Below are 23,711 nucleotides of genomic sequence, written 5' to 3'. Positions count from 1 at the left end.
AGGAAAACACCAGGCAGGTCCGAGATACTGTTGTGAAGAAGTTTAAAGCCGGATTTGGATACAAAAAGATTTCCCAAGCTTTAAACATCCCAAGGAGCACTGTGCAAGCGATAATATTGAAATGGAAGGAGTATCAGACCACTGACCACAAGACCTGGCCGTCCCTCTAAACTTTCAGCTCATACAAGGAGAAGACTGATCAGAGATGCAGCCAAGAGGCCCATGATCACTCTGGATGAACTGCAGAGATCTACAGCTGAGGTGGGAGACTCTGTCCATAGGACAACAATCAGTCGTATATTGCACAAATCTGGCCTTTATGGAAGAGTGGCAAGAAGAAAGCAATTTCTTAAAGATATCCATAAAAAGTGTTGTTTAAAGTTTGCCACAAGCCACCTGGGAGACACACCAAACATGTGGAAGAAGGTGCTCTGGTCAGATGAAACCAAAATTGAACTTTTTGGCAACAATGCAAAACGTTATGTTTGGCGTAAAAGCAACACAGCTGAACACACCATCCCCACTGTCAAACATGGTGGTGGCAGCATCATGGTTTGGGCCTGCTTTTCTTCAGCAGGGACAGGGAAGATGGTTAAAATTGATGGGAAGATGGATGGAGCCAAATACAGGACCATTCTGGAAGAAAACCTGATGGAGTCTGCAAAAGACCTGAGACTGGGATGGAGATTTGTCTTCCAACAAGACAATGATCCAAAACATAAAGCAAAATCTACAATGGAATGGTTCAAAAATAAACATATCCAGGTGTTAGAATGGCCAAGTCAAAGTCCAGACCTGAATCCAATCGAGAATCTGTGGAAAGAACTGAAAACTGCTGTTCACAAATGCTCTCCATCCAACCTCACTGAGCTCGAGCTGTTTTGCAAGGAGGAATGGGAAAAAATGTCAGTCTCTCGATGTGCAAAACTGATAGAGACATACCCCAAGCGACTTACAGCTGTAATCGCAGCAAAAGGTGGCGCTACAAAGTATTAACTTAAGGGGGCTGAATAATTTTGCACGCCCAATTTTTCAGTTTTTGATTTGTTAAAAAAGTTTGAAATATCCAATAAATGTCGTTCCACTTCATGATTGTGTCCCACTTGTTGTTGATTCCTCACAAAAAAATAGTTTTATATCTTTATGTTTGAAGCCTGAAATGTGGCAAAAGGTCGCAAAGTTCAAGGGGGCCGAATACTTTCGCAAGGCACTGTATCTACCACTATAACCAATACCATACTAATGCTATAACTACCACTATAACCAATACCATACTAATGCTATAACTACCACTATAACTACCACCATAACTAATACCTTACTAATGCTATAACTACCACTATAACCAATACCATACTAATGCTATAACTACCACTATAACTACCACCATAACTAATACCTTACTAATGCTATAACTACCACTATAACCAATACCATACTAATTCTATAACTACCACTATAACTACCACCATAACTAATACCTTACTAATGCTATAACTACCACTATAACCAATACCATACTAATTCTATAACTACCACTATAACTACCGCTATAACTACCACTATAACCAATACCATACTAATGCTACAGGGATATGGCTCTGAATATATACAACACCTCCCTTATAAACATTACAGGGATATGGCTCTGAATATATACAACACCTCCCCTATAAACATTACATGGATATGGCTCTGAATATATACAACACCTCCCCTATAAACATTACAGGGATATGGCTCTGAATATATACAACAACACCTCCCCTATAAACATTACAGGGATATGGCTCTGACTATATACAACAACACCTCCCCTATAAACATTACAGGGATATGGCTCTGAATATACAGCAACACCTCCCCTATAAACATTACAGGGATATGGCTCTGAATATATACAACACCTCCCCTATAAACATTACAGGGATATGGCTCTGAATATACACAACAACACCTCCCCTATAAACATTACAGGGTCTGAATATATACAACACCTCCCCTATAAACATTACAGGGATATGACTGAATATATACAACAACACCTCCCCTATAAACATTACAGGGATATGGCTCTGAATATATACAGCAACACCTCCCCTATAAACATTACAGGGATATGGCTCTGACTATATACAACAACACCTCCCCTATAAACATTACTGGGATATGACTCTGACTATACAGCAACACCTCCCCTATAAACATTACAGGGATATGACTCTGAATATATACAACACCTCCCCTATAAACATTACAGGGATATGGCTCTGAATATACACAACAACACCTCCCCTATAAACATTACAGGGTCTGAATATATACAACACCTCCCCTATAAACATTACAGGGATATGACTGAATATATACAACAACACCTCCCCTATAAACATTACAGGGATATGGCTCTGAATATATACAGCAACACCTCCCCTATAAACATTACAGGGATATGGCTCTGACTATATACAACAACACCTCCCCTATAAACATTACTGGGATATGACTCTGACTATACAGCAACACCTCCCCTATAAACATTACAGGGATATGACTCTGAATATATACAACACCTCCTCTATAAACAATACAGGGATATGGCTCTGACTATATACAACAACACCTCCCCTATAAACATTACAGGGATATGACTCTGAATATACAGCAACACCTCCCCCATAAACATTCCTGTCTTTTCTATAGATGTTATATCCTTGTATTGCTACTGCTGTTTCATCAAATGAATTATCTAAGTGAGTTTCAGAGATGGCCAGTAAATGAATGTTACGTATTTGATTTCATGAACCTTATTTCTAAGGCTACATATATTAATATGGGTTATTTTCAGCCCTTTCCTGGGTAGCTTATCCTCTCTAGCGCAGGGGTTACGCTAGCGGAACACCTCGACAACATTCCGCTAGCGGAACACCTCGACAACATTCCGCTAGCGGAACACCTCGACAACATTCCGCTAGCGGAACACCTCGACAACATTCCGCTAGCGGAACACCTCGACAACATTCCGCTAGCGGAACACCTCGACAACATTCTGCCGAAAAGGCAGCGTGCGAAATTCCCTTTTTTTTGTTGAAATATGTAACTTTCACACATTAACAAGTCCAATACAGCAAATGAAAGATAAACATCTTGTTAATCTACCCATCGTGTCCGATTTCAAAAATGTTTTACAGCTAAAGCACAACATATGATTATGTTAGATCACCGCCAAGTCGAAAAAAACAGCTATTTTTCCTCACCACTATCACCAGGGTCCTGGTAGAGAGGATCCCCTGGAGCCTCACCAGGGTCCTGGTAGAGAGGATCCCTTGGAGCCTCACCAGGGTCCTGGTAGAGAGGATCCCTTGGAGCCTCACCAGGGTCCTGGTAGAGAGGATCCCCTGGAGCCTCACCAGGGTCCTGGTAGAGAGGATCCCCTGGAGCCTCACCAGGGTCCTGGTAGAGAGGATCCCCTGGAGCCTCACCAGGGTCCTGGTAGAGAGGATCCCCTGGAGCCTCACCAGGGTACTGGTAGAGAGGATCCCCTGGAGCCTCACCAGGGTACTGGTAGAGAGGGTCCCCTGGAGCCTCACCAGGGTCCTGGTAGAGAGGATCCCCTGGAGCCTCACCAGGGTCCTGGTAGAGAGGATCCCTTGGAGCCTCACCAGAGTACTGGTAGGGAGGATCCCCTGGTGCCTCACCAGGGTCCTGGTAGGGAGGATCCCCTGGTGCCTCACCAGAGTACTGGTAGGGAGGATCCCCTGGTGCCTCACCAGGGTCCTGGTAGGGATGATCCCCTGGTGCCTCACCAGAGTACTGGTAGGGATGATCCCCTGGTGCCTCACCAGAGTACTGGTAGGGAGGATCCCCTGGTGCCTCACCAGAGTACTGGTAGGGAGGATCCCCTGGTGCCTCACCAGAGTACTGGTAGGGAGGATCCCCTGGTGCCTCACCAGAGTACTGGTAGGGAGGATCCCCTGGTGCCTCACCAGAGTACTGGTAGGGAGGATCCCCTGGTGCCTCACCAGGGTCCTGGTAGGGATGATCCCCTGGTGCCTCACCAGAGTACTGGTAGGGAGGATCCCCTGGTGCCTCACCAGAGTACTGGTAGGGAGGATCCCCTGGTGCCTCACCAGAGTACTGGTAGGGAGGATCCCCTGGTGCCTCACCAGAGTACTGGTAGGGAGGATACCCTGGTGAGGCTCCAGGGTCTTGGTAGGGAGGATCCCCTGGTGCCTCACCAGAGTACTGGTAGGGAGGATCCCCTGGTGCCTCACCAGGGTCCTGGTAGAGTGGATCCCTTGGAGCCTCACCAGGGTCCTGGTAGGGAGGATCCCCTGGTGCCTCACCAGGGTCCTGGTAGGGAGGATTCCCTGGTGCCTCACCAGGGTCCTGGTAGGGAGGATCCCCTGGTGCCTCACCAGGGTCCTGGTAGAGTGGATCCCTTGGAGCCTCACCAGGGTCCTGGTAGAGAGGATCCCCTGGTGCCTCACCAGGGTCCTGGTAGGGAGGATCCCCTGGTGCCTCACCAGAGTACTGGTAGAGAGGATCCCCTGGTGCCTCACCAGGGTCCTGGTAGGGAGGATCCCCTGGTGCCTCACCAGAGTACTGGTAGGGAGGATCCCCTGGTGCCTCACCAGGGTCCTGGTAGAGTGGATCCCTTGGAGCCTCACCAGGGTCCTGGTAGGGAGGATCCCCTGGTGCCTCACCAGGGTCCTGGTAGGGAGGATCCCCTGGTGCCTCACCAGGGTCTTGGTAGGGAGGATCCCCTGGAGCCTCACCAGGGTCCTGGTAGGGAGGATCCCTGGTGCCTCACCAGGGTCTTGGTAGGGAGGATCCCCTGGAGCATCACCAGGGTCCTGGTAGGGAGGATCCCCTGGAGCATCACCAGGGTCCTGTTAGGGAGGATCCCCTGGAGCCTCACCAGTGTCCTGGAGCCTCACCAGGGTCCTGGTAGAGAGGATCCCTTGGAGCCTCACCAGGGTCCTGGTAGAGAGGATCCCCTGGTGCCTCACCAGGATCCTGGTAGGGAGGATCCCCTGGTGCCTCACCAGGGTCCTGGTAGGGAGGATCCCCTGGTGCCTCACCAGAGTACTGGTAGGGAGGATCCCCTGGTGCCTCACCAGAGTACTGGTAGGGAGGATCCCCTGGTGCCTCACCAGAGTACTGGTAGGGAGGAACCCCTGGTGCCTCACCAGGGTCCTGGTAGAGTGGATCCCTTGGAGCCTCACCAGGGTCCTGGTAGGGAGGATCCCCTGGTGCCTCACCAGGGTCCTGGTAGGGAGGATCCCCTGGTGCCTCACCAGGGTCCTGGTAAGGAGGATCCCCTGGTGCCTCACCAGGGTCCTGGTAGGGAGGATCCCCTGGTGCCTCACCAGAGTACTGGTAGAGAGGATCCCCTGGTGCCTCACCAGGATCCTGGTAGGGAGGATCCCCTGGTGCCTCACCAGGGTCCTGGTAGGGAGGATCCCCTGGTGCCTCACCAGAGTACTGGTAGGGAGGATCCCCTGGTGCCTCACCAGAGTACTGGTAGGGAGGATCCCCTGGTGCCTCACCAGAGTACTGGTAGGGAGGAACCCCTGGTGCCTCACCAGGGTCCTGGTAGAGTGGATCCCTTGGAGCCTCACCAGGGTCCTGGTAGGGAGGATCCCCTGGTGCCTCACCAGGGTCCTGGTAGGGAGGATCCCCTGGTGCCTCACCAGGGTCCTGGTAAGGAGGATCCCCTGGTGCCTCACCAGGGTCCTGGTAGGGAGGATCCCCTGGTGCCTCACCAGAGTACTGGTAGAGAGGATCCCCTGGTGCCTCACCAGGGTCCTGGTAGGGAGGATCCCCTGGTGCCTCACCAGGGTCCTGGTAGAGTGGATCCCCTGGAGCATCACCAGGGTCTTGGTAGGAATGATCCCCTGGTGCCTCACCAGGGTCCTGGTAGGGAGGATCCCCTGGTGCCTCACCAGGGTCCTGGTAGGGAGGATCCCCTGGTGCCTCACCACGGTCCTGGTAGGGAGGATCCCCTGGTGCCTCACCAGGGTCCTGGTAGGGAGGATCCCCTGGTGCCTCACCAGGGTCTTGGTAGGGAGGATCCCCTGGAGCCTCACCAGGGTCCTGGTAGGGAGGATCCCCTGGTGCCTCACCAGAGTACTGGTAGAGAGGATCCCCTGGTGCCTCACCAGGGTCCTGGTAGGGAGGATCCCCTGGTGCCTCACCAGGGTCCTGGTAGGGAGGATCCCCTGGTGCCTCACCAGGGTCCTGGTAGAGTGGATCCCTTGGAGCCTCACCAGGGTCTTGGTAGGAATGATCCCCTGGTGCCTCACCAGGGTCCTGGTAGGGAGGATCCCCTGGTGCCTCACCAGGATCCTGGTAGGGAGGATCCCCTGGTGCCTCACCAGGGTCTTGGTAGGGAGGATCCCCTGGAGCATCACCAGGGTCCTGGTAGGGAGGATCCCCTGGAGCATCACCAGGGTCCTGGTAGGGAGGATCCCCTGGAGCCTCACCAGTGTCCTGGTAGAGAGGGTCCCCTGGAGCCTCACCAGGGTCCTGGTGGAGAGGATCCCTTGGAGCCTCACCAGGGTCCTGGTAGAGAGGATCCCCTGGTGCCTCACCAGGATCCTGGTAGGGAGGATCCCCTGGTGCCTCACCAGGGTCCTGGTAGGGAGGATCCCCTGGTGCCTCACCAGGGTCCTGGTAGGGAGGATCCCCTGGTGCCTCACCAGGGTCCTGGTAGGGAGGATCCCCTGGTGCCTCACCAGGGTCTTGGTAGGGAGGATCCCCTGGAGCCTCACCAGGGTCCTGGTAGGGAGGATCCCTGGTGCCTCACCAGGGTCTTGGTAGGGAGGATCCCCTGGAGCATCACCAGGGTCCTGGTAGGGAGGATCCCCTGGAGCATCACCAGGGTCCTGTTAGGGAGGATCCCCTGGAGCCTCACCAGTGTCCTGGAGCCTCACCAGGGTCCTGGTAGAGAGGATCCCTTGGAGCCTCACCAGGGTCCTGGTAGAGAGGATCCCCTGGTGCCTCACCAGGATCCTGGTAGGGAGGATCCCCTGGTGCCTCACCAGGGTCCTGGTAGGGAGGATCCCCTGGTGCCTCACCAGAGTACTGGTAGGGAGGATCCCCTGGTGCCTCACCAGAGTACTGGTAGGGAGGATCCCCTGGTGCCTCACCAGAGTACTGGTAGGGAGGAACCCCTGGTGCCTCACCAGGGTCCTGGTAGAGTGGATCCCTTGGAGCCTCACCAGGGTCCTGGTAGGGAGGATCCCCTGGTGCCTCACCAGGGTCCTGGTAGGGAGGATCCCCTGGTGCCTCACCAGGGTCCTGGTAAGGAGGATCCCCTGGTGCCTCACCAGGGTCCTGGTAGGGAGGATCCCCTGGTGCCTCACCAGAGTACTGGTAGAGAGGATCCCCTGGTGCCTCACCAGGATCCTGGTAGGGAGGATCCCCTGGTGCCTCACCAGGGTCCTGGTAGGGAGGATCCCCTGGTGCCTCACCAGAGTACTGGTAGGGAGGATCCCCTGGTGCCTCACCAGAGTACTGGTAGGGAGGATCCCCTGGTGCCTCACCAGAGTACTGGTAGGGAGGAACCCCTGGTGCCTCACCAGGGTCCTGGTAGAGTGGATCCCTTGGAGCCTCACCAGGGTCCTGGTAGGGAGGATCCCCTGGTGCCTCACCAGGGTCCTGGTAGGGAGGATCCCCTGGTGCCTCACCAGGGTCCTGGTAAGGAGGATCCCCTGGTGCCTCACCAGGGTCCTGGTAGGGAGGATCCCCTGGTGCCTCACCAGAGTACTGGTAGAGAGGATCCCCTGGTGCCTCACCAGGGTCCTGGTAGGGAGGATCCCCTGGTGCCTCACCAGGGTCCTGGTAGAGTGGATCCCCTGGAGCATCACCAGGGTCTTGGTAGGAATGATCCCCTGGTGCCTCACCAGGGTCCTGGTAGGGAGGATCCCCTGGTGCCTCACCAGGGTCCTGGTAGGGAGGATCCCCTGGTGCCTCACCACGGTCCTGGTAGGGAGGATCCCCTGGTGCCTCACCAGGGTCCTGGTAGGGAGGATCCCCTGGTGCCTCACCAGGGTCTTGGTAGGGAGGATCCCCTGGAGCCTCACCAGGGTCCTGGTAGGGAGGATCCCCTGGTGCCTCACCAGAGTACTGGTAGAGAGGATCCCTTGGAGCCTCACCAGGGTCTTGGTAGGAATGATCCCCTGGTGCCTCACCAGGGTCCTGGTAGGGAGGATCCCCTGGTGCCTCACCAGGATCCTGGTAGGGAGGATCCCCTGGTGCCTCACCAGGGTCTTGGTAGGGAGGATCCCCTGGAGCATCACCAGGGTCCTGGTAGGGAGGATCCCCTGGAGCATCACCAGGGTCCTGGTAGGGAGGATCCCCTGGAGCCTCACCAGTGTCCTGGTAGAGAGGGTCCCCTGGAGCCTCACCAGGGTCCTGGTGGAGAGGATCCCTTGGAGCCTCACCAGGGTCCTGGTAGAGAGGATCCCCTGGTGCCTCACCAGGATCCTGGTAGGGAGGATCCCCTGGTGCCTCACCAGGGTCCTGGTAGGGAGGATCCCCTGGTGCCTCACCAGAGTACTGGTAGGGAGGATCCCCTGGTGCCTCACCAGAGTACTGGTAGGGAGGATCCCCTGGTGCCTCACCAGAGTACTGGTAGGGAGGAACCCCTGGTGCCTCACCAGGGTCCTGGTAGAGTGGATCCCTTGGAGCCTCACCAGGGTCCTGGTAGGGAGGATCCCCTGGTGCCTCACCAGGGTCCTGGTAGGGAGGATCCCCTGGTGCCTCACCAGGGTCCTGGTAGGGAGGATCCCCTGGTGCCTCACCAGGGTCCTGGTAGGGAGGATCCCCTGGTGCCTCACCAGGGTCCTGGTAGGGAGGATCCCCTGGTGCCTCACCAGGGTCTTGGTAGGGAGGATCCCCTGGAGCCTCACCAGGGTCCTGGTAGGGAGGATCCCCTGGTGCCTCACCAGAGTACTGGTAGAGAGGATCCCCTGGTGCCTCACCAGGGTCCTGGTAGGGAGGATCCCCTGGTGCCTCACCAGGGTCCTGGTAGGGAGGATCCCCTGGTGCCTCACCAGGGTCCTGGTAGAGTGGATCCCTTGGAGCCTCACCAGGGTCTTGGTAGGAATGATCCCCTGGTGCCTCACCAGGGTCCTGGTAGGGAGGATCCCCTGGTGCCTCACCAGGATCCTGGTAGGGAGGATCCCCTGGAGCGTCACCAGGGTCCTGGTAGGGAGGATCCCCTGGTGCCTCACCAGGGTCCTGGTAGGGAGGATCCCCTGGTGCCTCACCAGAGAACTGGTAGGGAGGATCCCCTGGTGCCTCACCAGGGTCCTGTTAGGGAGGATCCCCTGGTTGTGATAGGGTTTACCAAAGCTTCATTAAGATGGATCTTTTCTTCTTTCTACATCAGAAGCCTCGTTGACTTGAACCAGCAACCTAGCCGATACAGGACCAGGAGACCAGTCAACTCATTAGTTTCTGCGCCGTAGAGTTGGGGACCTCTTTGACTGTGGTAACGATGCCGGCAGAAACGCGTGTCACCGTGGACGGGACCTGCCAGGCTCTGTGCAAAACCCTTGTCTCTCAGAATGGGATCCAGAGAAACACGGCTGACATCTCCAAGTCTCTCCTCTACACATCACTGATGGGGCTGCTACTGGTTGTAGACAAAGAGGTGTGTTATTGTCTCTAACCCTGTCACAGGTACTGTCTCTAACCCTGTCACTGGTACTGTCTCTGACCCTGTCACAGGTACTGTCTCTAACCCTGTCACAGGTACTGTCTCTAACCCTGTCATTGGTACTGTCTCTAACCCTGTCACTGGTACTGTCTCTGACCCTGTCACAGGTACTGTCTCTGACCCTGTCACAGGTACTGTCTCTGACCCTGTCACAGGTACTGTCTCTAACCCTGTCACAGGTACTGTCTCTAACCCTGTCACTGGTACTGTCTCTAACCCTGTCACTGGTACTGTCTCTAACCCTGTCACTGGTACTGTCTCTAACCCTGTCACAGGTACCATCTCTAACCCTGTCACAGGTTCTGTCTCTAACCCTGTCACAGGTTCTGTCTCTAACCCTGTCACAGGTTCTGTCTCTAACCCTGTCACTGGTACTGTCTCTGACCCTGTCACTGGTACTGTCTCTGACCCTGTCACTGGTACTGTCTCTGACCCTGTCACTGGTACTGTCTCTGACCCTGTCACTGGTACTGTCTCTGACCCTGTCACTGGTACTGTCTCTGACCCTGTCACTGGTACTGTCTCTGACCCTGTCACTGGTACCGTCTCTGACCCTGTCACAGGTACCGTCTCTGACCCTGTCACAGGTACCGTCTCTGACCCTGTCACAGGTACCGTCTCTGACCCTGTCACAGGTACCGTCTCTGACCCTGTCACAGGTACCGTCTCTGACCCTGTCACAGGTACCGTCTCTGACCCTGTCACTGGTACCGTCTCTGACCCTGTCACTGGTACCGTCTCTAACCCTGTCACAGGTACCGTCTCTAACCCTGTCACAGGTACTGTCTCTAACCCTGTCACTGGTACTGTCTCTAACCCTGTCACTGGTACTGTCTCTGACCCTGTCACTGGTACTGTCTCTGACCCTGTCACAGGTACTGTCTCTGACCCTGTCACAGGTACTGTCTCTGACCCTGTCACAGGTACTGTCTCTGACCCTGTCACAGGTGCTGTCTCTGACCCTGTCACAGGTGCTGTCTCTGACCCTGTCACTGGTACTGTCTCTGACCCTGTCACTGGTACTGTCTCTGACCCTGTCACTGGTACTGTCTCTGACCCTGTCACTGGTACTGTCTCTGACCCTGTCACTGGTACTGTCTCTGACCCTGTCACTGGTACTGTCTCTGACCCTGTCAAAGGTACTGTCTCTGACCCTGTCACTGGTACTGTCTCTGACCCTGTCACAGGTACTGTCTCTGACCCTGTCACAGGTACTGTCTCTGACCCTGTCACAGGTGCTGTCTCTGACCCTGTCACAGGTGCTGTCTCTGACCCTGTCACTGGTACTGTCTCTGACCCTGTCACTGGTACTGTCTCTGACCCTGTCACTGGTACTGTCTCTGACCCTGTCACTGGTACTGTCTCTGACCCTGTCACTGGTACTGTCTCTGACCCTGTCACTGGTACTGTCTCTGACCCTGTCAAAGGTACCGTCTCTGACCCTGTCACTGGTACCGTCTCTGACCCTGTCACTGGTACCGTCTCTGACCCTGTCACAGGTACCGTCTCTGACCCTGTCACAGGTACCGTCTCTGACCCTGTCACAGGTACCGTCTCTGACCCTGTCACAGGTACCGTCTCTGACCCTGTCACAGGTACCGTCTCTGACCCTGTCACAGGTACCGTCTCTGACCCTGTCACAGGTACCGTCTCTGACCCTGTCACAGGTACCGTCTCTGACCCTGTCACAGGTACCGTCTCTGACCCTGTCACAGGTACCGTCTCTGACCCTGTCACAGGTACCGTCTCTGACCCTGTCACTGGTACCGTCTCTGACCGTGTCACTGGTACCGTCTCTAACCCTGTCACTGGTACCGTCTCTAACCCTGTCACTGGTACCGTCTCTAACCCTGTCACTGGTACTGTCTCTAACCCTGTCACAGGTACTGTCTCTAACCCTGTCAGCAGTGTTCTCTGTGTGTAATAGGATAAACGGTGTAGCCTCCTCTCTGAGCCGAACCAGATAAACAGGCTTAATCTGGCTCACACACACACGTTCCCATAAGACACACTCAAATCGACGTCCCTCACAGAAAAGAGAACTAACAAAGAAAATCACTTTGACAACCCGAACCAAAACAAAATGAGTTCTGAATGTTGGCAAAGTCTCTAGGAAGGGGTTTTAACAGACACCCACCATGGATTCCCACTAGGAAGGGGTTTTAACAGACACCCACCATGGATTCCCACTAGGAAGGGGTTTTAACAGACACCCACCATGAGTTCCCACTAGGAAGGGGTTTTAAGACACCCACCATGAGTTCCCACTAGGAAGGGGTTTTAACAGACACCCACCATGGATTCCCACTAGGAAGGGGTTCTAAAAGACACCCACCATGGATTCCCACTAGGAAGGGGTTTTAACAGACACCCACCATGGATTCCCACTAGGAAGGGGTTTTAACAGACACCCACCATGGGTTCCCACTAGGAAGGGGTTCTAAAAGACACCCACCAACATTTCCTTTCCAACTAATAAACTGGGTCAGCAGCTCTTAAAATCCAGCTGGGCCAGCACAGATGCTACACATCCTGAATAATGAGAACTCTGGGCCAGCACAGGTATTACACATCCTGAATAATGAGAACTCTGGGCCAGGTGTGACACATCCTGACTAACCAGGTGACTCACTGGGCCAGCACAGGTGTTACACGTCCTGAATAATGAGAACTCTGGGCCAGCACAGGTGTTACACATCCTGACTAACGAGGTGACTCCAGTACACAGACACACATGACTGTCCCGTTCACCTCAGCTCTGACTGACTGTCCCTTCACCTCAGCTCTGACTGACTGTCCCTTCACCTCAGCTCTGACTGACTGTCCCTTCACCTCAGCTCTGACTGACTGTCCCTTCACCTCAGCTCTGACTGACTGTCCCTTTCACCTCAGCTCTGACTGACTGTCCCTTTCACCTCAGCTCTGACTGACTGTCCCGTTCACCTCAGCTCTGACTGTCCCGTTCACCTCAGCTCTGACTGTCCCTTCCACCTCAGCTCTGACTGTCCCGTTCACCTCAGCTCTGACTGTCCCTTCCACCTCAGCTCTGACTGTCCCGTTCACCTCAGCTCTGACTGTCCTGTTCACCTCAGCTCTGACTGTCCCGTTCACCTCAGCTCTGACTGTCCCTTCCACCTCAGCTCTGACTGTCCCGTTCACCTCAGCTCTGACTGTCCCGTTCACCTCAGCTCTGACTGTCCCGTTCACCTCAGCTCTGACTGTCCCGTTCACCTCAGCTCTGACTGTCCCGTTCACCTCAGCTCTGACTGTCCCTTCCACCTCAGCTCTGACTGTCCCTTCCACCTCAGCTCTGACTGTCCCGTTCACCTCAGCTCTGACTGTCCCGTTCACCTCAGCTCTGACTGTCCCGTTCACCTCAGCTCTGACTGTCCCGTTCACCTCAGCTCTGACTGTCCCGTTCACCTCAGCTCTGACTGTCCCGTTCACCTCAGCTCTGACTGTCCCGTTCACCTCAGCTCTGACTGTCCCGTTCACCTCAGCTCTGACTGTCCCGTTCACCTCAGCTCTGACTGTCCCGTTCACCTCAGCTCTGACTGTCCCGTTCACCTCAGCTCTGACTGTCCCGTTCACCTCAGCTCTGACTGTCCCGTTCACCTCAGCTCTGACTGTCCCTTCCACCTCAGCTCTGACTGTCCCGTTCACCTCAGCTCTGACTGTCCCGTTCACCTCAGCTCTGACTGTCCCGTTCACCTCAGCTCTGACTGTCCCGTTCACCTCAGCTCTGACTGTCCCGTTCACCTCAGCTCTGACTGTCCCGTTCACCTCAGCTCTGACTGTCCCGTTCACCTCAGCTCTGACTGTCCCGTTCACCTCAGCTCTGACTGTCCCGTTCACCTCAGCTCTGACTGTCCCTTCCACCTCAGCTCTGACTGTCCCTTCCACCTCAGCTCTGACTGTCCCGTTCACCTCAGCTCTGACTGTCCCGTTCACCTCAGCTCTGACTGTCCCGTTCACCTCAGCTCTGACTGTCCCGTTCACCTCAGCTCTGACTGTCCCGTTCACCTCAGCTCTGACTGTCCCGTTCACCTCAGCTCTGACTGTCCCGTTCACCTCAGCTCTGACTGTCCCGTTCACCTCAGCTCTGACTGTCCCGTTCACCTCAGCTCTGACTGTCCCGTTCACCTCAGCTCTGACTGTCCCGTTCACCTCAGCTCTGACTGTCCCGTTCACCTCAGCTCTGACTGTCCCGTTCACCTCAGCTCTGACTGTCCCGTTCACCTCAGCTCTGACTGTCCCGTCCACCTCAGCTCTGACTGTCCCTTCCACCTCAGCTCTGACTGTCCCTTCCACCTCAGCTCTGACTGTCCCTTCCACCTCAGCTCTGACTGTCCCTTCCACCTCAGCTCTGACTGTCCCGTTCACCTCAGCTCTGACTGTCCCGTTCACCTCAGCTCTGACTGTCCCGTTCACCTCAGCTCTGACTGTCCCGTTCACCTCAGCTCTGACTGACCCGTTCACCTCAGCTCTGACTGACTATCCCGTTCACCTCAGTTCTGACTGTCCCGTTCACCTCAGCTCTGACTGTCCCGTTCACCTCAGCTCTGACTGTCCCGTTCACCTCAGCTCTGACTGTCCCGTTCACCTCAGCTCTGACTGTCCCGTTCACCTCAGCTCTGACTGTCCCGTTCACCTCAGCTCTGACTGTCCCGTTCACCTCAGCTCTGACTGTCCCGTTCACCTCAGCTCTGACTGTCCCGTTCACCTCAGCTCTGACTGTCCCTTCCACCTCAGCTCTGACTGTCCCGTTCACCTCAGCTCTGACTGTCCCGTTCACCTCAGCTCTGACTGTCCCGTTCACCTCAGCTCTGACTGTCCCGTTCACCTCAGCTCTGACTGTCCCGTTCACCTCAGCTCTGACTGTCCCGTTCACCTCAGCTCTGACTGTCCCGTTCACCTCAGCTCTGACTGTCCCTTCCACCTCAGCTCTGACTGTCCCTTCCACCTCAGCTCTGACTGTCCCTTCCACCTCAGCTCTGACTGTCCCTTCCACCTCAGCTCTGACTGTCCCGTTCACCTCAGCTCTGACTGTCCCGTTCACCTCAGCTCTGACTGTCCCGTTCACCTCAGCTCTGACTGTCCCGTTCACCTCAGCTCTGACTGTCCCGTTCACCTCAGCTCTGACTGTCCCGTTCACCTCAGCTCTGACTGTCCCGTTCACCTCAGCTCTGACTGTCCCGTTCACCTCAGCTCTGACTGTCCCGTTCACCTCAGCTCTGACTGTCCCGTTCACCTCAGCTCTGACTGTCCCGTTCACCTCAGCTCTGACTGTCCCGTTCACCTCAGCTCTGACTGTCCCGTTCACCTCAGCTCTGACTGTCCCGTTCACCTCAGCTCTGACTGTCCCTTCCACCTCAGCTCTGACTGTCCCTTCCACCTCAGCTCTGACTGTCCCTTCCACCTCAGCTCTGACTGTCCCTTCCACCTCAGCTCTGACTGTCCCGTTCACCTCAGCTCTGACTGTCCCGTTCACCTCAGCTCTGACTGTCCCGTTCACCTCAGCTCTGACTGTCCCGTTCACCTCAGCTCTGACTGTCCCGTTCACCTCAGCTCTGACTGTCCCGTCCACCTCAGCTCTGACTGTCCCGTTCACCTCAGCTCTGACTGTCCCGTTCACCTCAGCTCTGACTGTCCCGTTCACCTCAGCTCTGACTGTCCCGTTCACCTCAGCTCTGACTGTCCCGTTCACCTCAGCTCTGACTGTCCCGTTCACCTCAGCTCTGACTGTCCCGTTCACCTCAGCTCTGACTGTCCCGTTCACCTCAGCTCTGACTGTCCCGTTCACCTCAGCTCTGACTGCGTCTGAATCTTCTCCACAGAAAGAAAAGCTCAAGGTTGGGAGTGGAAGAGTCGGCCTTCGTAACGTAGGAAACACGGTAAGTCCCTAACCCTAACCCTAACCCCAACCCTAACCCTAACCCTTCGTAACATAGGAATCACGGTAAGTCCTTGTGTTTGACGTGTGATGGTAGGTTGTGAGTTTGGATGATTTGTTTAGTTTGTGTGTGTTCAGTAGGCTGCAGTGCACAAAATGGATGCCTCTGTCATCTCCAAGTTTATTGAAGCGCCCTCTGTTGATCGTTTGGTGGGGTTGAGGAATGTAGACCTTTTCGCTATAGCTTACCATTATGGACTCTTTATCCCCGAGAAAACCCTAAAGGCAGCTGAGCTTTTGGTGTTAGTCAGGGAGGGTTTAATGAGAAAACAGATTTTCTCTTTGAAAGATGAGGAGACGGGTAGACCTTCCGATGCCAAGTCGGAGGACCCCCTTTACATTGCCCCGATTTGACCCTTTATCTTCTGCTTCGGGTCGTTCAGACGGGACCGCTAGGCTGAAGGTGACGCTGGCCCGGTTAGAAGCAGAAGATAAGCAAAAAGATAAAGAGAGACAGATGAAGTTCGATTTAGAAATGATGAAAATCGACAAGGAGGTGAGGATCCGACAACTGGAACTAGACGCTGGCGCCAGTGTGGCTCCACAACCTGCCCGTCATCATGCCTGCTTCGATGTGATTCAAAATATTGCCTTAGTCCCTCCGTTCCGGGAGTCGGAAGTTGATTCCTATTTCTCTGCATTTGAGCGTGTTGCCGCTGCGCTGCATTGGCCACTCGAGGTTTGGCCGCTCCTGTTACAATGTAAATTGTCTGGGAAAGCCCAGGAAGTAGTAGCTGCTCTCTCCCTGGAAGACAGTTTACACTACGATACAGTTAAAACTACCGTGTTTTGGGCTTATGAGTTGGTGCCTGAAGCTTATAGGCAGGGCTTCAGGAACCACAAAAAACCCTCTCACCGTACATTTGTTGAGTTTGCAAGGGCCAAATAGTCTCTGTTTAGTCGCTGGTGTTCAGCCAGCAAAGCTAACACCTTTGCTGATATTCGGGAGTTGATGCTGTTGGGGGACTTTAAAAGCAACCTCCCAGATAGAATTGTAGTTCATTTAAATGAACAGAAGGTGGTGACATTGGCCCACGCAGCAGTGTTGGCAGATGAGTCTGCTTTGACACACAAGACGGTCTTTGGTGCACCACGTTTTGAAGGCCGGACGATTACGTCATCAGTTCCTCGTTCAGGTCGCTTCTCCTCCGACCCTAAGCCTTTTCATGAAATCCGTGAATGTTTTTACTGTCACCAAAAGGGTCACGTGATTGCGGACTGACCATTTAAAAAAAATATATATATTTCACCTTTATTTAACCTGGTTGAGAACAAGTTCTCATTTACAACTGCAACCTGGCCAAGATAAAGCAAAGCAGTGCGACACAAACAACGACACAGAGTTACACATGGAGTAAAACAAACATACAGTCAATAATACAGTATAAACAAGTCTATATACGATGTGAGCAAATGAGGTGAGATAAGGGAGGTAAAGGCAAAAAAAGGCCATGATGGCAAAGTAAATACATTATAGCAAGTAAAACACTGGAATGGTTGATTTGCAATGGAAGAACGTGCAAAGTAGAGAGAGAAATAATGAGGTGCAAAGGAGCTAAATAAATAAATAAATAAAATACAGTTGGGAAAGAGGTAGTTGTTTGGGCTAAATTATAGATGGGCTATGTACAGGTGCAGTAATCTGTGAGCTGCTCTGACAGTTGGTGCTTAAAGCTAGTGAGGGAGATAAGTGTTTCCAGTTTCAGAGATTTTTGTGGTTTGTTCCAGTCATTGGTGGCAGAGAACTGGAAGGAGAGGCGGCCAAAGTAAGAATTGGTTTTGAGGGTGACCAGTGAGATATACCTGCTGGAGCGCGTGCTACAGGTGGGTGCTGCTATGGTGACCAGCGAGCTGAGATAAGGGGGGACTTTACCTAGCAGGGTCTTGCAGATGACCTGGAGCCAATGGGTTTGGCGACGAGTATGAAGCGAGGGCCAGCCAACGAGAGCGTACAGGTCGCAGTAGTGGGTAGTATATGAGGCTTTGGTGACAAAACGGGTGGCACTGTGATAGACTGCATCCAATTTGTTGAGTAGGGTATTGGAGGCTATTTTGTAAATGACATCGCCAAAGTCGAGGATTGGTAGGATGGTCAGTTTTACAAGGGTATGTTTGGCAGCATGAGTGAAGGATGCTTTGTTGCGAAATAGGAAGCCAATTCTAGATTTAACTTGTTGTGTGATGTGAGTCTGGAAGGAGAGTTTACAGTCTAACCAGACACCTAGGTATTTGTAGTTGTCCACGTATTCTAAGTCAGAGCCGTCCAGAGTAGTGATGTTGGACAGGCGGGTAGGTGCAGGCAGCGATCGGTTGAAGAACATGCATTTAGTTTTACTTGTATTTAAGAGCAGTTGGAGGCCACGGAAGGAGAGTTGTATGGCATTGAAGCTCATCTGGAGGGTTGTTAACACAGTGTCCAAAGAAGGGCCAGAAGTATACAGAATGGTGTCGTCTGCGTAGAGGTGGATCAGAGACTCACCAGCAGCAAGAGCGACATCATTGATGTATACTGAGAAGAGAGTCGGTCCAAGAATTTAACCCTGTGGCACCCCCATAGAGACTGTCAGAAATCCGGACAACAGGCCCTCCGATTTGACACACTGAACTCTATCAGAGAAGTAGTTGGCAATCATTTGAGAAACCAAGGCTAAGGCCTTAAAAATAAACCAAAACCATCCCCTAAATTGAAAAGCATGGGTTGAGTTATTGATTACACTTTTGCGAAACCGGATCCTATCTATCTTCCGTTTATCTCTGCCGGTTGTGTTTCCTTAACTGGAGAACAAGCTGATCAAAAGCCCATTACGAGACACCGGGGTGGCGCAGTCAGTAATCATTACTGATGCTTTACCCTGGTCTCCTAAAACGTATTGTGGCTCATGTAATATTACAGGGGATAGAGACAAACCACACCTGTACCATTACACTGGGTCCACTTAGTGTCAGACTTGGTATCAGGACGTTTCCGTGTTGGTGTAGTATCTACACTGCCAGTAAAAGGAGTCACATTGCTACTAGGGAATGATATCGCTGGTGGTAATGTCACTCCTGTGTTAGAGGTAGTAGACAATCCAGAAATCAGAACTACAGATGATCAATTTGTTCAAGCATTTCCCCATGTTTTTCCTGCTTGTGTGTTAACGAGGGCATCATCTCGTAAGCTGGGAGATGTGGTGGATTTGGATAGTTCCATTTTTGATAATGTTGAGGTAGAAGACAATGCACCGAGTATTCCTTCTGCAAGGCCGACAGTTTTTACCCCCGTAACAACTAAGGCAGGGGAAAACGAAATCGCACCCCAATTACATGACATTCTTTTGTCTGTCACACCCGAGAAGATGATAGAATGTCAAAAGGGAGACACCAAGTGTTTTGCTTCGGTAATTTCCACTGAGGAAGCTAAAACTAGGGAGACCGCCTACTTTATGGAAGCAGTAGTTTTGAAGCGTAAATGGGCAGCTCATGACACCGTTAGTAACTGGAGTGAAGTGTGTCAAGTGGTTGTTCATGACCAGGCGAGTGAGCCTAGCCTAGCCTAGCCTAGCCTAGCCTAGCCTAGCCTAGCCAACCACCACAAACTCCACACAACTAAAACATACTGTAACCGCAGATCAAAAGCAAAGTCACACTTTTAAAAGAATGCAGGCTGAGTTAGCTACCAAAGCGAGGGGTGGGGTAGGTGCTTCACCTGGCCAAGGGAGAGTCGGGGAAATCCAATATAGATAGATTCCAGATGTCAGTCAGCTAGCGTGCTAGCACTAAGCAAAGGTGCAGACGTTACGTAACTCCCGTAGCTTCCTTCACAGAGAACAAAAAGGAGAACAGACGAGCTACTACACTTTAATTTGATCAAGCAGGAAGGCATTAGAGTCTGCCGTGCCAACGGGTTCCCACTAGATAACACACCCACAAAGTCCATGAAGAGCATGTTGCTGCATGGCTGCACTTCCTCGTGATTGGTAGATTTTAGCTCACCACCCCTAACACTTGCAGGTCTGGGGTGTAGTTACATGCTAGCATGGCTAGCTTGAGCTAGCTAACTAGCTAGCATACGAACTCGGTAGCACAGAGTAGATTCTCCATATGACATTTAGAAAAAGTGCATTGTGGGTAGTTTAGACGATATCCAGAAATAAGTTAATAAATACTGTATGTAATAACCCAAAAACATAACTATGTTTGTAGTTTAGGTAACCAGATGGTGACTACAACTAACGTTAAAACCTCTACGGGATCGGTGTCCCTATACAGGGATGAATGATGCTTACGTGCACTAATGTGACTAGAATGGCTTTGTAAGTAACAGCCAACTTTCCGGGACATGGACATGTCTTATATGGGCAGAAAGCTTAACTTCTTGTTAATCTAACTGTGGTGTCCAATTTACAGTAGCATTACAGTGAAAGACAACCATGTAATTGTTTGAGGATAGTGCACAACAACAACAAATGTTTATCACGGCAACTGGTTTGATACATTCACCTCTGAAGGTAAATAATGTACTTACATTCAGTAATCTGCTCTGATTTGTCATCCTGAGCGTCCCAGAGATAAAATGTAGCATAGTTTAGTTTGATAAAATACGTTTGTTCATTGGATATATTGAAATGTAGGAACTGGGGTCTACAGTTTGACCCCACTGCTGTCTCTGGCTCCACACCCATCTCGCCCGGCCATCTAAATGTGTGATAGTTAGTGTATAAGCTAATGATCCTTCATGTATGACATTTCTGGGAGTGTGTAAACTAAAATGTTGTATTACCATAGCATGTTTGTATGTTCTCTACAGTTATGTACTTGAAAATGTATCAATTGACCAATTCGGCACATTTGGGCAGACTTGAAACAAAATACTGTGCAGTATTGCAACGCTTCACTGGATCAATCTGACACTTTGCACACACACTGCTGCCATCTAGTGGCCAGAATCTAACTTGCACCTAAACTGCAATATTATATTATGGCCTTTCTCTTGCATTTCAAAGATGGAAGAATATTTTTTTCTCAATTCATGTTTATTATATTTGACCAGATTCTTTTAAATTTTTTGTTAAACCTTTATTTAACTAGGCAAGTCAGTTAAGGACACATTCTTATTTACAATTACAGCCTACAGTATATCTAATGTATTATATTCTCCTACATCTCCCACATTTCCACAAACTTCAGTGTTTCCTTTCAAATGGTATCAATAATATGAATATCCTTGCTTCAGGTCCTGAGCTACAGGCAGTTAGATTTGTCATTTTAGGTGAGAATTGAAAGACAAAGAGGTTTTATGTTACTAAGTCTTTGACCACACTGTGTTACTCTGGTGAGTAAAAACTCATGATTTCATCTCTCTCTCTCTCAGTGTTTTCTGAATGCGGTGGTTCAGTGTCTATCTCACACCAGAGGTCTGAGGGACTACTGTCTGGTCAAAGCCTACAGACAGGAGATGTGCAGTAGAGAGGAACCACACCTCATGGAGGGTAAGTACAACCTTTTCCTTTCGTCTTTCCCTTTCCTCTCTTTCAGCATTTCAGTTCTCTGACCTCTAACCTCTCCCACCCAGCGTTCTCCCAGGTGCTGTTGAGTCTCTGGGACGTGAACGAAGAAAACCATAACACAGAAGTGAATCCTGGGAAGTTCTACAGCATCTTCAAAGACGCGGTGCCTTACTTCAGCGGATACAGGTCGGTGTGTGCAGGGCCCTGGGCATAAGTGGTTCAGTCTGGTCACAACTTACTGTTCAACATTTGAGCAAATCAAGGTGCAATTTCAAAATGTCTTATGTCAGTCACTGACAGTCACTCAATTAGCCCATGTTAGCTAGCATTTTTCTTTAGATTGATTGGTGAGTTGGTCAAGCGGCCAGCTATCTAAACTTGTAGTAATCGTTGCTGATTTATCACCCGGGCATGAAGGGCACGTGCCCAGGGGGCCTGACTTTCAAGGGGCACCCCATTTGATTTTGTCATTTTCACTCAGATATCATAATGACATGGCTTAAGTCATGGAAAAATTTGTAGAATTTAAAAATTTTAAAATAAATTCTCCACACCATGGCAAAATGTGAAACTATTGTAGAGCAGTGAGAACATCTCTACTTCCTTCCAGTCAACAGGATGCTCAGGAGTTTCTGAGGTTCTTATTGGACAGGCTTCACTGTGAGATCAACCGCCGGCCGTACGTCCGGCTCACCAGCCTGGAGCCTGAACCCAAATGCACCACAGTCAGGTACAGGGAAGGGTCGAAATGCACTAAAGACCACCTAATGACCTACTGAGGCAAGATTGAACCTCTAGTCCTAAATATAAACCTTCCACCCTCTTTCTAACTCTCTCTCTCAGGATTGACGAGCAGGCGTCTGCAATGTGGAAGAGACACCTGGAGAGGGACGACAGTAAGATCGTAGGTGAGCATGAAGAGATTTGGAGCTGCTGATCACATCACAGTATAGTAACCCTTTATTTCTTAAGATTAGTTTATTGTTATCGTGATCTATTCCTCTCTCTCTCTCTCTCTCTCTCTCTCTCTCTCTCTCTCTCTCTCTTTCTCTCTCTCTCTCTCTCTCTCTTTCTCTCTCTCTCTCTCTGTCTCTCTTTCTCTCTCTCTCTGTCTCTCTCTCTCTCTCTCTCTCTCTGTCTCTCTTGTCTCTCTCTCTCTGTCTCTCTCTCTCTCTCTCTCTGTCTCTGTCTCTCTCTCTCTCTGTGTGTCTCTCTCTCTCTCTCTTTCTCTCTCTCTCTCAGATCTGTTTACAGGTCAGCTGCGTAGTTCTCTCCACTGCTCTGTGTGTTCTCACTACTCCACCTGCTTCGACGTCTTCTGCGACCTGTCTCTACCCGTCCCTAAGAGGAGTGCAGCAGGGGGCGGGTCTCTGAGGGAGTGTCTTGATCTGTTCACACAGGAAGAGAAGCTGGACGAGGAGAACGCTCCCGTAAGACAACACTGTATTTTTCAGTGTTTTCCAGAAGTACTAAACAAGCTGATAATAGCCGGCTACATTTTCCCCTTCATTAAGTCGGCCGACTGAATAAAGTCAATCTCCTAAACCCCTTTGCTATTCATAAATCCAACAACATAGTTATATGTCCATGGTATCTCATCGAGACAGTAAACCAAATATCTTGTTTGTATTTTCCTAGTATTCGAGTCCTGCCGCTGACCGCTAAAGTGACTTGTCAGTGTAGCCTGATGAGTTGGGATGTTTGGGAACAAAGCAATAGGGTCCAGCTGTTTACGTCATCTCTCAGGGCCGGTCATCTCTCGGGGCCGGTCATCTCTCGGGGCCGGTCATCTCTCGGGGGCCGGTCATCTCTCGGGGGCCGGTCATCTCTCGGGGGCCGGTCATCTCTCGGGGGCCGGTCATCTCTCGGGGGCCGGTCATCTTGAGGGGGCCGGTCATCTTGAGGGGCCGGTCATCTTGAGGGGCCGGTCATCTTGAGGGGGCCTCTGTGCATCTTGAGGGTGTCGAAAGGAGTGGATATTTAGAAAGGAAGCATAAAAGGAGAAGTGGGGGTGTTGCTATGGTGACCAGTGAGCTGAGATAAGGCGGGGCTTTACCAAACAAAGACTTATAATTGTTTTTATATGGTTCCTTTCTAAACGTCCACTCCTTTCGACACCCCCACTTTTCCTCAGAGATGACCTATCAGCAGCATAGAGACCCTGAAGCATCTGCTCTGATGACCTATCAGCAGCATAGAGACCCTGAAGCATCTGCTCTGATGACCTATCAGCAGCATAGAGACCCTGAAGCATCTGCTCTGATGACCTATCAGCAGCATAGAGACCCTGAACCGTCTGCTCTGAGAGATGACATCCAGCCGGACACCTCTCCAACAAGGACCATTTTTGAACGGATCTTTTAGGTAAAACTGAACCGAATCTCATCGGTGTGAGAGCAGTTCAATTGGCTCCTTAATTTGCATACTGATAGGCTACGACTTTTTTTTTAGCTTTTATCTGCAGATAAATTTCGAAAATATTTTGAAGATGTTGAATCGTCACTACAGGAACAATAGGTAGTGGACAGAGAGCCTCATT

At 51.6% G+C, this 23,711-nt stretch overlaps 1 protein-coding gene across 1 annotated transcript in view; it reads left to right on the top strand.

Moving 5' to 3' along the window:
- The window catches only part of usp21 (ubiquitin specific peptidase 21), a 35,856-nt gene that overhangs the window by 7,566 nt on the left and 4,579 nt on the right, over window positions 1–23,711 (top strand). Inside the window, exons 2-8 of the mRNA XM_036947828.1 lie at window positions 9,401–9,664; window positions 15,568–15,624; window positions 21,037–21,154; window positions 21,238–21,358; window positions 21,783–21,902; window positions 22,016–22,080; window positions 22,415–22,602. Coding sequence (XP_036803723.1) covers window positions 9,509–9,664; window positions 15,568–15,624; window positions 21,037–21,154; window positions 21,238–21,358; window positions 21,783–21,902; window positions 22,016–22,080; window positions 22,415–22,602 — 825 coding nt within the window. The 5' untranslated portion in view covers window positions 9,401–9,508. The remainder of the gene's footprint in view (window positions 1–9,400; window positions 9,665–15,567; window positions 15,625–21,036; window positions 21,155–21,237; window positions 21,359–21,782; window positions 21,903–22,015; window positions 22,081–22,414; window positions 22,603–23,711) is intronic.

This window comes from Oncorhynchus mykiss, chromosome 16 (genome assembly GCF_013265735.2).
Source record: "Oncorhynchus mykiss isolate Arlee chromosome 16, USDA_OmykA_1.1, whole genome shotgun sequence".
Lineage (NCBI taxonomy): Eukaryota > Metazoa > Chordata > Actinopteri > Salmoniformes > Salmonidae > Oncorhynchus > Oncorhynchus mykiss.
This window is presented reverse-complemented; position numbering and strand designations above follow the sequence as displayed.